This window comes from Impatiens glandulifera, chromosome 3, assembly GCF_907164915.1.
Source record: "Impatiens glandulifera chromosome 3, dImpGla2.1, whole genome shotgun sequence".
Classification (NCBI taxonomy): Eukaryota; Viridiplantae; Streptophyta; class Magnoliopsida; order Ericales; family Balsaminaceae; genus Impatiens; species Impatiens glandulifera.
In genome coordinates this window covers 756,439-770,900 of record NC_061864.1, presented here as the reverse complement: position 1 = coordinate 770,900, position 14,462 = coordinate 756,439, and the positions used below count along the sequence as shown (strand labels likewise).

The 14,462-nt window shown below is 32.2% G+C and overlaps 2 protein-coding genes across 2 annotated transcripts; one reads left to right on the top strand and one right to left on the bottom strand.

Annotated features, from left to right (window-relative positions):
* Positions 1 to 3,836: 3,836 nt before the first annotated feature.
* Positions 3,837 to 4,735, top strand: LOC124932641 (B-box zinc finger protein 21-like). Its single transcript, XM_047473301.1, has 2 exons — positions 3,837 to 4,113; positions 4,199 to 4,735. Exons 1-2 carry the CDS (start codon positions 3,928 to 3,930, stop codon positions 4,625 to 4,627), a joined length of 615 nt encoding a protein of 204 aa, XP_047329257.1. The 5' UTR covers positions 3,837 to 3,927; the 3' UTR covers positions 4,628 to 4,735.
* Positions 4,736 to 4,951: 216 nt separating this feature from the next.
* LOC124928942 (kinesin-like protein KIN-7D, mitochondrial) lies at positions 4,952 to 13,137 on the bottom strand. Its single transcript, XM_047469196.1, has 25 exons — positions 12,455 to 13,137; positions 12,244 to 12,341; positions 11,988 to 12,077; positions 11,665 to 11,717; positions 11,060 to 11,125; positions 10,762 to 10,815; positions 10,616 to 10,675; positions 10,228 to 10,306; positions 10,050 to 10,117; positions 9,719 to 9,775; positions 9,524 to 9,628; positions 8,877 to 8,981; positions 8,645 to 8,752; positions 8,429 to 8,560; positions 8,164 to 8,340; positions 7,886 to 8,062; positions 7,546 to 7,686; positions 7,313 to 7,432; positions 7,157 to 7,207; positions 7,010 to 7,057; positions 6,733 to 6,876; positions 5,691 to 6,488; positions 5,484 to 5,616; positions 5,278 to 5,408; positions 4,952 to 5,198 (listed from the first exon to the last, which is right to left on the bottom strand). The coding sequence occupies exons 1-24, from the start codon at positions 12,787 to 12,789 to the stop codon at positions 5,326 to 5,328; spliced, it is 3,282 nt and encodes a 1,093-aa protein (XP_047325152.1). The 5' UTR covers positions 12,790 to 13,137; the 3' UTR covers positions 4,952 to 5,198; positions 5,278 to 5,325.
* Between the last annotated feature and the right edge of the window lie 1,325 nt (positions 13,138 to 14,462).

Sequence of the window (14,462 nt, the reverse complement as noted above, 5' to 3'; positions counted from 1 at the left end):
GTTAATAAACTCTCTTAGGGCAGAGACACTTTCAATGTTACATAATCAACCCTGAGACTATCATGTTGTAATAATATATTAATTCTTATTATTTCCAACATAAATACTAATATACTATATAATATATTCATTCATAATTAAAAAATATTTTATTTTATTAACTTTTAATAAATAAATAACTCAATAATATATAATCTACCACTTCCTAATTAAAAAGTCCCTAACCTATTAATTCTTAATTAAATTTAGTTATCTACCATTCAACTATATATAAATTATTTAACTTAATTAAAAAATTATGTCCCTAACAATAATAATCACAATCATAATTTAAAATTTTGATTTTTTTTTTTACTACACATTATGTCTATATAATTTTGTAAGATTAAAACGGAAGACCGAATAGTACATAATGTCAGCTCATAATATAAGTTGAATTATATCAAACATACCTGAGAAAAAATATGAATCGTTTAAGCACAACGAAACAAAGCATGACATCGTTTTTAAAATAGTCCATGATTTACATGATGTCGCCACATAAAAAACGGAGGACCCCATTTTGCCAACGTATTTCTATGTGGCAAAATTCTGTAAATCATGGACTAATTAAAAAACAAAGTGATTTAAATGATTCATATTTTTTAACCTATCATAGACTATTTAAAAATAAATTGTGTTATATTATCTTTTATAAAAATATTTTTAACCCGGGTAAATTTGAAATATTGGCTCCGCCTTTGATCCTCCTAAGATAAGAATCATTGTTTAAGGATGACAAAGTATTGTGATAATGAGTCCCAAATGATTATTTATAATAAGGATACAAATTTTTTATTCATGGAAAGCTTCTTGCACAAAGGGATTCCCTACAAATGAAGGTCTCGCATACTCATAGACAGCCAATAAGAGAAAAATACTTTAGCACCAATGAATAAAAGAGAAGGTAAATAAATGGACTTAAAAGTCAAAAACAAACGAATTCATTCACTTAAATTTTGGTCACCTAAACAAAGGTAATGCAATCCTAGGACCACCTAAACAAATAATTAAAACTATGTGTATAAAACTTGAATTCATTCACTTAAATTACTATTCATATAATATAAAGAGTAATCAACTAAATCATTTTTTTAATGTTAACATATTATATGTTAAAATGTTTTTTTTTTGTCATGGTTTCCGCTTTTTTTCAAAATTGAACCTATGAAATTTTGATTTCTTAGGTCGACTCATTTCATCGTACCACGTTGATGAAAAAAATTCATTTTTATTTTATTTTTATAAAATTAATGAGAATAATAAAATTTGATTTTTTTTATTAATGAAGTTGATTTTATTTTATTCAGATTCATTAGTTTGCTATAGTTAGAGAGTCAAACCAACTCTTATTATTAATATTTATGAATTTGAATTTATGTTGACAAAATAATAATAATATATATGTTTTCCTTAAAGAAAGATTCTGAAAAACAATAATAATAATAATAATAATAATATGTTATCCTTATTTCATTATTTATTATGATTTATTTATTTATTTGGTTATGGTAAGACTTATGCCTAATATAATCAAATATCATTTAAATTTTTTTTATCAATCAAATCATTTAATTTATTAATCAAAATTAATGTTTATAATTTTTAACCCAACACGACCTGAACATAAAAAAAAAATAGATTTAGGTAATGTATTTTTATGTTCGGGTTGAAATCATGTTACCCGTTCATTATAATTTTATTATTATTATTATTTTTTAGAGTTTTATGTTTAACTAACCTACTCACTCACTACTCACTCATTCATTCATTTTCATTCACAAATTTAAAGTCTTTTATATATTTTAACTTTTTCTCTCATTTTTTTCCGTACTGAATAGACGAACATGAATAAGCTTCAACTTTCAGTCCACAACCCAAAAATTTAAAGTATTCATTCCTTTTTGGAATTGATCCACCTTCTCCTTCACTCATTCTCAGATCTTGCAATGTCTCGTTGGCTCATTTCTAACCATCGGAGTTGCTTCATTTGGTATCACTATAAAATGTCACATTTATTTATTTTGCTCAACTTAGAAGTGAACTTGTGATTTAGCTTTATTTTTTTTTGTTGATGTCATTTTAATCTGAAGTAGATATGTAATATTAATTATATTGAGTTAAATCGGGTAGGGTTCGAGTTAAGTCAAGTCAATAGGGTCGAGTTCGGGTCTTACAAATAAACAATGTAATATACAGATTAAGTTTATATTAGAATTTTTTACATGAATTACTAAACATGTCAGGTGCAAGTTAGTATCGTTCAACTCGTCAATTCGAACCCGACCTAAATTGTCAACCTTAATCAAAATATTAAAATACATTTCATTAAAATAAAATTACTTTGGTCACGGTTTCAATTCTCACCGGAATCATTTTAAATAAAGCGAATGATCATGACTATGGTGTCAGACTAGTGTTCTTTAATTCACCCCCACCAAAAAAAAATTATTAAGACCATTTAAATATTTTTATTAAAATTATCAATTTTTTTCAGAACCTCCACCAACTAAATTCTTTTAAATAATTAATAAATTATTTTAAAAACTATTAGCCGAATTAAAGCCTTACTTAATTGGGCAAGGCATTTAGAAACAGTTTTTAATGCAAGGCCCATTATTTATGGATCTGGCTTCGATTGTTTTGATATATAATTAATTTAATTGTCAGATCGGTTAATCCAATATGAGATAGCTGAATATTTTAAAATTTAATTAAGTGTTGAAGTATTTAATTATGAAATAAGTTTGTATAGTGAAATAGATAAAAACTAAACACGTCGCTAGAATGAAAAAAATAATAAAATAAAGAAGATTTGAAATAATAAAATATTGGGCTGATATCTCGTCAAAACAACCATAATATCTCTTTGGTCGGCCATATCATAATATCCTTTCGGTAGATGTGCGAAAAAAAGGTGTTATTTGTCATATAGTGCATGTGGCCCGTCCCACCTAATTAAAAACCCCCCGATTTATTATTAATTTATTACCTTTCCCACTTATATATTCTTCTTCTTCTTAATCTTCTGGTCAATGAACCATTATATTTGAAAAAAAAAAAATTATATAATTTCTTAATTAACTATTATTTTTAAAAAAAAAATATTTTATCACATATAATCCTGAGTCACCCGAGTTTAAATGTGAATTAATAGAATAGTTGCATTGTCGTTCGAAGTTCCAATTAATATATTTCATAATTAGTTAATAATATAAGGAGCAAAATAAGATTTCCCAAACATTTATGGGTTTATGATTTATAATACAAGTAATAGTAGAAAGGAAGGTTGACCCTAAAAGTGGAAACCGTAGTTTATTATTATTATTGGCGTAAACAATACAACACGGTTTGATCTCAAATTGATGTGAAAAGTCTCAAAACTGTAATTCTGCCGAGTCAATTATGTAATATATAATTTAGAGCTTTGATTTTTCTTTTTAAGAATATTTTGAAAGAATTTTAAAGTTTCAAGTTTGAATTTTGAGTTTTATATATAATTTCAAATAAATTCTAGACCCTAAACCAATTCAAATTAAAAATGGTTACAAACCACATTAATTATGTAAATATATAATAATTGGATACAGACAGAGTATATAATAAAGGAGGTACAAGAGAGATTAAAAATATTATCCCTTAAGTGTGTTGGTTGTGTTCTTGATTTTGTTCAATTTTTATCTAAAAAAAGGTGTAATAAATAAATTAGGACAAGTAAGCCTATAATTAATTAATTAATTAATAAAGTAATTAGCTAGCGAGATCTTTGAAGATTGAAGATTCGTGTATGAGTTGTTGTCTTATATTATATATATGTAATTCAAATACAAGATATTTCCATTTCTACTTTAGAGAGATAGAGAGAGAGAGAAAAGGAGATATATAATTATGAAGATTCAATGTGATGTCTGCAGCAAAGAATCAGCTTCTGTATTTTGCCCCTCCGACGAAGCCGCCCTATGCGACGGATGCGACCGCCGTGTTCATCATGCAAACAAACTCGCCGGAAAACACACCCGCTTCTCTCTCTTGCATCCATCTTTTCAAGAATCCCCAAAATGTGATATCTGTCAGGTAAGTACCCATTCATTTACAGCTTTTGGATTTTCATCCATCTTCATCACTAATTAATTATTTATTTATATATGATCATCATCAGGATAAACGAGCATTTCTGTTCTGTCAAGAAGACAGAGCAATCCTTTGCAGAGAATGCGACGTTACCATTCACAGAAACAACGAGCATACACACAAACACAACCGCTTTCTTTTAACCGGACACAAGCTTTCTGCAGCAGCAGCAACAGCAACTTCATCTTCTTCGGCGCCATTGGAGAATAACAGAGATGGTTCAGATTCAAACAGCAACATAATAATAACATCACAAGAGTACTTGATAGAAACACTAGCCGCCCAAGGAGAAGGAGGATGGGAGTTGTTGGACTTTCATAATTATCACAATAATGGCTTCTGTAATTCGCAACAGATGATGTATGATAATGATGATGCATTACCATTTCAAGCTGAAGATATTGGTGGGAGAAATAATGACCACCATTATCAAAATAACTTCTTTCATGATCCATAATCCTTCAATAAAAGTTCTTAATTGTGTTCCTAACTCTGTTTTTTAAATAAATAAATAAAAGATATGGTAAGGGTGGGGATCACTTTTCCTTCCAAAACGTTTTACATGTGCAAGGCCCTTTAGTAATTTTAACCAATATCTTGTCCATAATAATTGATTATTTTATTTCAATAAAGATAAATATGAAAGCTAAAACATATGAAGGAATTTGTATTAAAACCCCAAAATATTATACAACATTTCATTTTTGGCTAGAAGTGAGCACCTTCTATTAGAAAAATAAATAAATAAATAACAAATGTTACAACTACTGAACAACACAAATTGAAAAGACATGAAACAATTAGAACTTCAAGATGAGGTGTGTTGTTCTTCAATAAGATCACTCTATTCCATGTTTACTTCTACTAGAGAAGTATGAATAATATAATTCACTTTTTAACTAGCTGTTATTTTTACAAACCCCTTGTGAAGAAGAGAAGCAAATACCTTTCCGCGTTTACATACAACAGCATACAACCAACCAACCAACAACCGCAGAAATTACAAATAATTAAAAAGATAAGAATTCCTGCAGAGAAAGAAACAAATTCTCGCATTAATCCAGGTACTTGCCTATAGTGTTAAAGCAAAAAAAATTGATTGATCACCTTTCAGTTCAGATGGGTGGTAGCCAGTAGCCACGAATAATTTAATTTTTAAGTGAAAGCAAAAATCCTATCTGTGATCTTTGTGCGACAAATTGGACACTCGGAACAGGCTTGCGAACAAGATTTACACACTGCAAAAGATGCACAACAACATGTTAACAGCTACAAAAATGTTAGATACAAAAAACAACGTTAGAATTGCTTACAACAAAAATGGCGGCAGGGTAGAAGCATTGTTGCTGTTGGTGATTCAAAGCATACTTTACATACATGCGAATTTGCATCCCCATTACCACCTGCGTATTTAAGCTCCTTCTCCTTCATTTCTTGCATACGCGCCTGATCAAACAGATAATAATCTTAATTTCGGTACAAAACTAAGAGACCGAATAATATCTCATGTTAGATTCTACCTTTAGACGAACTACGAGAGATTCCTCCTTGGAAATTTCTTGAACTGGTTTTATAATAGCATCATTAACTTGCACCTCTTTGAGTACAGTATTATTATCATTGGTTTTGGTCTCCTCAGCTTTTGCGTCTACATTTTGGTCGGTTCGATCTGCAACTCTATCAATTGTGGTCATCAACTGAGGGGGTGCGGCAGCAGCAGCGGCAGCAGCAGCGGTAGCTGCAGCAGCTGCACTTTCTTTTTTCAGCCGTGCAACAAGCACCCACATGTTTGCTAAATCATTTTCCAGAGCAGACTCCCTTTTCTTACCTTCTTCTACTTTTTTCCTATATTCGTCTTCAACCATTTCTTTCTCAGCTAATGCAGACTCCAGGACTGCCTCCCTCTGTTTTCTTGCCTGCAACTCCATTTTCATATCAGCTGGGTCAAGTTCCCAATTATCGAAATCATCGTATGATGTTGATAGTGAATAACCGCCATTAGGTCGACCAGAAGCACGGCCTCTTCTTCCAGACCTACTGTAACTGTCCGAATGCTTCCTGTTGTTGCCATTCATCATGGAAGCGCCTCTAGAGTGTGCTAATTCTTTGGCAGCCGCTAACTCTTTTTCCAGCTTTCCATTCTGCAGAGAGATCTTTGTGATTTCTCCAGCTAAATTCTTCAACTCTACAGCAGCAGCAGATGCTAGTTCTTTTGCATATGAAGCTTCTTCAGATATTTTCTGGTTTTGCACACGCAACCCACTGTTCTCTTCCAGTATCTGGACTCGTTCTAACTGCATCTTCTCATTCTCAATTTCCTATTCAGTATATACAAATAACAAAATGTAAGGCCTTGTTTGATGACATCATCAACTAAGATACTAAAAGACCCTCATTGAATTGTTTTTATAACATTTTAAATATTAAATAAATAGGATATTTTAGTAATTTAACCCAAATAATCCATTTTTTCATATAAAGAGGTTTATTTGAAATAAAAGAAAAAAAACTAAAACAAAAAAAAGCGAGTAAGTTTTCTGCCTCAAGAATCCAATCAAGTACCTGAGACTGAATTTTCTTTTTCAAGTTTTGAAGAAATCCTTCGGGAACACTCTCTTCAAAAGACGATAACTTGTCACGAGTTGTAGATGCCAGCTGTTGTTGTAAAATAACTATTCTATCTTGCAATTCCTTGTTTTCGGCACACTAATTTAGCAGAAAAAGTGTCAATGGCTTATGCAAATTGGAAATTAAGCTTTGTAGTAAACTCTAGTAATAACATGTATCATGAACATTTTCTCCATAGGTACATTAAAGATGCAAGGTGTTTAAAATGAACCTTGTCATGCAATTGTTCCTGAAGGACTCTATTATCTGCAGATTTTATCTGCATAAATGATCAAAAGAAACTCAGTATTCTTAATTGCATTAGATGGAAAAAAAAAGGAGACTAGTACATGACATTCACACTTGTATCTTCACTGACCTCGAGTTCAAAACTTTTTTCATTACATTGAGTCATCAATCTCATGACTGTCTGTTAGCAAGGAAAGTAAAATATCAATGAGAAATTGCAAACTAATACTATCATGAAATCTTTCAAAAATGATTTACAAACTTATGATGGAAAAAGTATGACTACCTGTTGCATGTCAACCAGTGAAGCATTAGCAACTGAGGCTTCACCATTTTCTATAATACGCTGTTCCAGAACTTGCATCTGCCTCCTTTTCTCTTGTATCTCACGTTCCATATTTTGAATCTATGGATAATAAGACAAACATATTAAAATACAAATATTCCGCATATGAATATGCAAAATCTCACATGTCACCACACTGACAAAAATAAAATCTTCAGCTACATAAGGCTTACTTGTACTTTTGATCCATCAGGATCATTGACAGACTGTTCCACGAGACGTTTTAGCGTACTAGTGCTGAATGCTATCTCACCGGCAAGCATCTTAACTTGTTCAACAAGAAGATCCATTTCATCTGACATTGTCATTACATCCTGCAGCCGAACCAATGATTTCCTTGACTTTCAGAAACAGGGCTTATAGAAAATGAACAAATAAATGATTTCAAGAAGAAACGAGATAAGTTATTTATTGGATTAAACCATCCAATTCTAGCAGATGAGTTAAACAGCATGATCAATGGGTAAATCAAGATAGTCAGCAAAAACAATTACTAAAAAGAGAAAGACTTACATTAGGAAGCTCACCCCTTTGAGTTGCATCAGTAACTGTAATCCCTGCTGCTGATAGATCATCTGCCCACTTGCTCGAAGATCGTCTGTGTTTAAATTCATTTGAAAATGTAGAAGACAAGGAATTCTTTTGATTTTCACTATCTAAGAGCAAACCATCACGTAGAATCTCAAGTTTCTGATCCAGCACAAATAACAATCACAAAGAAATGTTAAAAAATCCAAAAAGTAAAATCAGTACATGCAGGCCATAGGATAAACCAAGAGGGTGAAACTTACATCATCCTCTGCAGAAAGACTACGTTGATGGCCCGGCACATCATTCAAAGCAGGAATTGTGCTTTTTGAGGAAACAAGTATGAGCTTGGTGAGTCTCTGGATTCTACTCATCAAAGCAGCCTTTGCTTCTTCTTCTTCCTCCAATCTTGACTGCATCTTTACTTGACCCTCTTCCAACTGTTACAGTACAAGAAAGAAATTTGGTCAATGTTGATCAAGGTAGTTACAATGTTGAATTAAGCATTAAGATTTGAGAGAATCAAACCTGTTGCCTTAAGATTATGACCTCCTCATGGCTGACACCAGCAATCATTCCCCTCCTGAGATGGTCAAGTTCTTCTTTGAGGGTTGATATTTCTCTTTGATATTTCTTAATCAAAGACTTTTCATCAATAATCTGTAAAAATCAAGATTAACTGATAAGCTCAAGAGACATTTCCATTGTTTGATATATCCTGTAACATATTGGCAATAGAAAAACCTTATTGCGTGAGGCATATATCTCAACATGTTTTGCTCTGCTAGCAAACTTCAATGTATTGTGAGTTTCTTCCATATTACTTGATGCTGGAGTGACTGTACAAATAAGCTGGGAGTAAAGAGATAATAAGAGGTCTGCTTCATGCATTGCATTGATACCATTTGCATAAAATGGCACAAGACACGAAGTAACAAACTAGCAAATAGGCAATAATTAATCATGAGGTACTCACTGAAACATGACCATGGCCACTCAAGGACGATTGTAGGAGGCGAGTGAGTTTGGAGTCTCTGTATGGGACATGCGATGCTCTTCCTTCACTCAGTTTCCCAATTACCTTCAAATACAAATCATTCAGGAAAACAAAACATTGAGATTTACAAATAAATAATCAAAAGGAACACTAGTAAAATGTGTGCAATATCATGCACACTAGTAATCAAAAGCTGCTCTAGGGAAAATGTGTGTAATATCATGCCCACTAGTAAAATCTAGAGCATCACTCTTCTGCCTTCTTAAAAAAAATTAAAAAAGTGGAGTGAGATGTCAATTGTATATACACAACACTTGTTTCCTGGCTAGCAAGAAATACAAAGCAAGACCCTCCAAGTTCAAGTAAATTAATAATAGCATAGAAGTTAGAGTGATAGTAAAGAGTTGAAACTTTCACTTTATTTTCATTTTAAAAGAAAAATGTTATTTCAGATTTGTATCCATGAATTTTAAAAGAAAAATGTTACTTAGAAAGAAGTTGAATTTTTTACTGCTGAGCCTTATTAATCCATGAACAGAAATGATGCTTTGCAACATGTAAGACAATTACAGAAATTTGGAAGATTCAAATCCAAATTTACAGAGGAATAAAACATAGAGGCTTACCGTTCCTAATGTCAACAGACTTTTGTTTATGTAAGATCCTTCCTTTCTCCTCAGCCCTGTTGTTTCAGTTTTTGAGCTCTCCGATCCAGCCAGATCAATCAAATTCTAGCAGATGATGGAAGGTTATTACCATATAGCAATAAATAAGAAACACACGGATTATATACCAAGACTGGATAGGACTTTTAGACATACAAGCTGAGAAAAGATCACCCCATCATATTCATCACCATGGTCACTACTTTCAATCATCTGCATTAAAAGTAATACAAAATCAACTCAAAATCAACTAATGGAGAAGAAAATGAAACCAAATTGAGACATATCCATGAAAGTTCAAATTGCAGATATTGTAGTGCTTCAAAATAAGGAGTGAAACAGGCAAGTTCTTTTGATGTTTTCCGATTCATACACATCTTGCACAGCGATAGTTTTTTTTATGAAATAGACAACCACATCTTTTACTACACTAAAGCCTGAAACAAACCAAATTTGAACATTAAAATGTATCCTTAATAATACATACCAGCGTAAATATGGTGTGACTACGACTACTGAATAGATTAAAATTATTTGAACCAACATGCCGATGCTCTGCATACAAATGTATCAATAGAAAAAAATTATTAACTCGCCAACATAAATCATATAAGAAACAATCATTTGCAACACACACGCATTAAGAAGAAGACACGACTTATTACCTTCACCAGCTGCAATAAAGGAAAGAGCATGACCAGGGGACATAACTACTTCTTCCTTAATACCCTCAACATAAGTACCCTGTAACATATATAAAACATTAGAGGCTATAAGAACTCTCTTTACCAGTTTACCAGCTACAAAACAATAGGGAAACTATAAAGACAAGCAAATCATCTGAATCATTAAGTGGAAGCACGCTCTAGCATCATTCACAATGGTAAATGGTGTTTCAGAGAAATGTAGTTCCCAACAAGCAGCAATACAGTTAATGGTTCAAAAATCAACTTCAGCAGTTGTGCAATATGATAACTGAGATGGGCATGCAAATGAATATTACATATCACAAACAACTAATAGAATTAATTAAAAGATGGAAGTTCCAAGAACCTGTGCATCTTCGCGAACTCGCAAATTTTGCCCCGTTGGATCAAGCAAATCATTTATCACCTATGAGCACAGAAAATTGTTTATATCCAAGATCATATTCCTTACACCATTCATTAACATCTGTGAAAGTATTCCTTTCCACTGACCTCATTATAGATTTCAAGATATGATACTCGAAGAAGAAACTCTCGGCCTGGAGTCTGAAGCAAGAACTTAATAATTAGCTTCAACTTACCATAGAAATGAGGTATTAGCAACTTAGTGGTAAATATTATGTCAGATTATTTCTATTCACAGAAAGTACTCTCTCAACATCATTGTTTTGAACAGAAAAATAGTCTAATGGTTATCCATAATTAGTGGAAGATGGCAGAATGATTAATAAAAGTACAGAAAAAAAATATTGAACTTTATCTAGTCTCCACAAAATTTTAGCAAGCTTACATCTTGGATGATGCTGAACACATCTTTTATTGCTAGGGGTATTATGCCTGGAGATGTTTGATCACCCTGCACATGTTAATGAACAATATTAAAAATAATCTGATATCAAGGCTTAAGTATAGCATGATTTAGTTGCACACTCAGATAACAATGCTACATACATTAGAACTTGAACTATGCATGGGTCTGAAGTAACTTGACCAGTAATAGCTTATAATCAACTCTATAATTGAGTATAAGTGTACACAGATTTCAGATTTTTGAAAAGCCACAGGTAGTTCATACAAATCAAGAACAAATTAAATGAATGAACATATATATCAGTATGGCAGTTCAATCTTACTACAATGCTTTTATTCTCATTTTAACTTAACATACAATAAAACTCTCATAAATGTCAAAAACTGCTGCTCCCAAATAAACTGGTAAATCCAATTCAAATATGCAGCTCAAATAATCAAGAAGCAATGCGCTACAATGATAAGGTTTCCTCCAAATTATTCAAATCTTTACAGATAAATAACTAAGGAAGTATTAGGATTAATGCAACTAACTTCCAACAGCTTCTAGTTCAACTTCCTACTCCCTTAAAATTTGAAACTTACATGCATTGTATGCGTCTTCCCACTACTTGTAACTCCATAGGCAAAAACAGTTCCTGCATCATCGTCAATAGTATCTTATGTTAAAAGATAGTGCACAAAACCCTTGGATAAGAAGAGAGCTAAAATTTGACCAATGTCTAGTTAAAAGAGAACAATGAATACATTGTGTTTTCCTCATAAATCACAGATATAGGAGCAGAGCTGAATCTAAGATATGAGGTGTAGATCCAATCATTTGTTTCAGTGATCAAAACAGTTATCTCAGACCACGTGTAAGGATTAACGGTTTGCAATATTTAGTAAGCCAAGAAATTGATGAATACCATTTATGCCTTCCATTGCAGCTTTTACTACTGGTCTAGCAGCCACTTCATATACTTCTGGAGTAATTGCATTAGGTCCAAATACTCTGTCTGTTGTGGCATAAAAGGAGTAAGTCAGAAGTTGGGCATGCTAAACTAATAATTGAATCAGATTCAAGTCACTTCCATTGATTCCATAACATCCTATGATTTCGAATAAAATAAACTAATTACAAATAGGCAAGAAGCTGCACTGTATATTACAGAAACACTATACCGAAAGCATAAGCAGTTGCTAGATTGTATTCATTTCGCACTAATTTATCGCCATCTGGAGACCAAGCAATTTCATCTCCCCTCTGGTATTCCCTTTCACTGAAACCACACATTCAATACTTCAATCACGAAACCGTATAATAGGGCATCAAACCCTAAATTCGGTTATATAACCCCCTAGATCTATATCATTTAGTCGGATCTGGCTTTACCTCAGCGGTCGAAACCGAATCGTGACTGAAATGCTATCTGCTCCCTGTGTTGGAGCGTCCAGTGGTTCCTCAATGAAATCATCCGCCGTTGCAAAATCAACTGTGGACCGCTCTTCGTACCCTGTCGGATACATCGAATCATTCAGATGCCGACTAGGTGTCTCGGATCTAGAGCTGTACGCGCTTTCGGTGCCTACAAATGGAGTGGCAGAAGACGAATAGGATGGAGGAATGAAGCGGCTATTCATCAATGACGATGAAGAGGATGAAGAAGATGACTGCCTCCGGTGCTGTGACGGTGAAGTGCTTCTTCCCCCAGAGGTAGAGGCCGCCATTGAGTAGTAAGAAAAATAACTATAGAAAGAAGACTTGAGAGATGGACATGAATAATATGAATGCGGATGAGGAATCTGTCAGAAGTCACATGGTGATAAGCACTAAAGCGAAGAACATTGTAAATTCGGTTGACGCTTTAAGCAAGTGAGATTGAAGCAGATGTAGAGAGAGAAAGGGAGATGGATGAATGTGACCTCCTTTTCTTCTTCTTTAAGTCAAAGTGAGCTGCCACAGATGATGGAGAGAAAGATCTACACAGTTTTAATGGTGAGACGTCTGAGAACGATGGAAAGATCTCTCCTCTTCGTCTTCTTCTTCGTTCTCTCTTTCTCTCTCTATAAGTCTGTACTACTATAAAGTAAATTTTGAATTCAATTGAATCGAATCGAATCGAAGATGACGAGGCAGACGGTAGTGACGTGGCAAGCGATGGGGTCTGAAATGTCTTTCTCGCCCAACCCGCGTAAATGCGTAATAATAGGTAAGTGTGTAATTTTCATCTTCCCAACAAAAGAAGCGGGAATTATCCTCATTTTCTTAAATGATTTCTAAGTATAAATATCTCATAAATAATATTCATTGATACATTGTATAAACAGCTAATGTGATACATTATTGTATAATTAATTATAACTAATTATAACCTTTTTGGATAAATATGCTTTTCAATTCACTCATAAATGGATGTCAAATTGGTTACTCTATTCACCTTTTGGTTATTCATTTCACCTTAATCATAAAAAGAAAGATGTGTTCAGATTTTTTATTTAACTTGCCAAATATTATATATATATATATAAGAATATAATGAAATAGCTCAATTAAGATACCAAAATTCTTACCAGTAGCATTTTGGTATGTAAGCTGAGGACCATAGTTGAAAATAAATAAATAAATAAATAAAATATTTTAATATAATATTTATAAAATTTAGATTACAAAAGTATGCCTCATTTCAAATAAAAAATTATACACGTTAAAATTGTACTAGTCTTTTGTTCAAAATAAATAATAAAAAAATAAGCTGGTCTGGGATTGGGTACTTATCTGGTCAAGAATCGGCCCAAGATAAAAATATATATATATATGTGTTTCTCAATGGTTTGGTAAGAAAGGTAATTTTTTTTAAATAATCTTTTAACAACAACTAATTTAATAAAAACAAATAATGAATATATTTTATATGGCACACAAAAATAGTTGGAATTGATAAAATAATTAACACTTTAATTTTCTGTCTAAATGATGTAATAAAATTATTAAAATTCAGTCAATTTCTTCATTTTATTATATATATACTAATTTCAATTTAGCTACTTGAGTATATAGACTTTTTATAACTTTATTATTTCAATCAATGAATATATTATTGAGCTCTAGTTGCATTATTAAAAAAAAATCTAAACAACACTACATCACTACCCCATATTTAAATAAATAGAATAAGAAGATTGCATTATAGATATTTATCAAATTATTATATAATATTTTAAAATAATATATATTTTTACAAATCTCAAAATAATATATATATATATATATGGGCGGAGCCAGGATAAAAAATTACCTGAGACTCACTCATTTGCCCGGTTTATTCACTTAATTTGCCCCATTTTTTTTAATCTAGGTGGAGGTTGACACCTACCCTAACCAAAGGGCGAATCCAGGATTT

Bases quoted from the DNA above. Each gene is read 5' to 3' on its own strand.
- LOC124932641 (XM_047473301.1), top strand. From the start codon at position 3,928: ATGAAGATTCAATGTGATGTCTGCAGCAAAGAATCAGCTTCTGTATTT. The intron at 4,114-4,198 runs GTAAGTACCCAT...GATCATCATCAG, and splicing joins CAAAATGTGATATCTGTCAG to GATAAACGAGCATTTCTGTT.
- LOC124928942 (XM_047469196.1), bottom strand. From the start codon at position 12,789: ATGGCGGCCTCTACCTCTGGGGGAAGAAGCACTTCACCGTCACAGCAC. The intron at 11,718-11,987 runs GTATTCATCAAT...ACGATGATGCAG, and splicing joins TGCAATGGAAGGCATAAATG to GAACTGTTTTTGCCTATGGA. The intron at 7,058-7,156 runs GTCAGTGAAGAT...TCATTTATGCAG, and splicing joins AAAAAAGTTTTGAACTCGAG to ATAAAATCTGCAGATAATAG.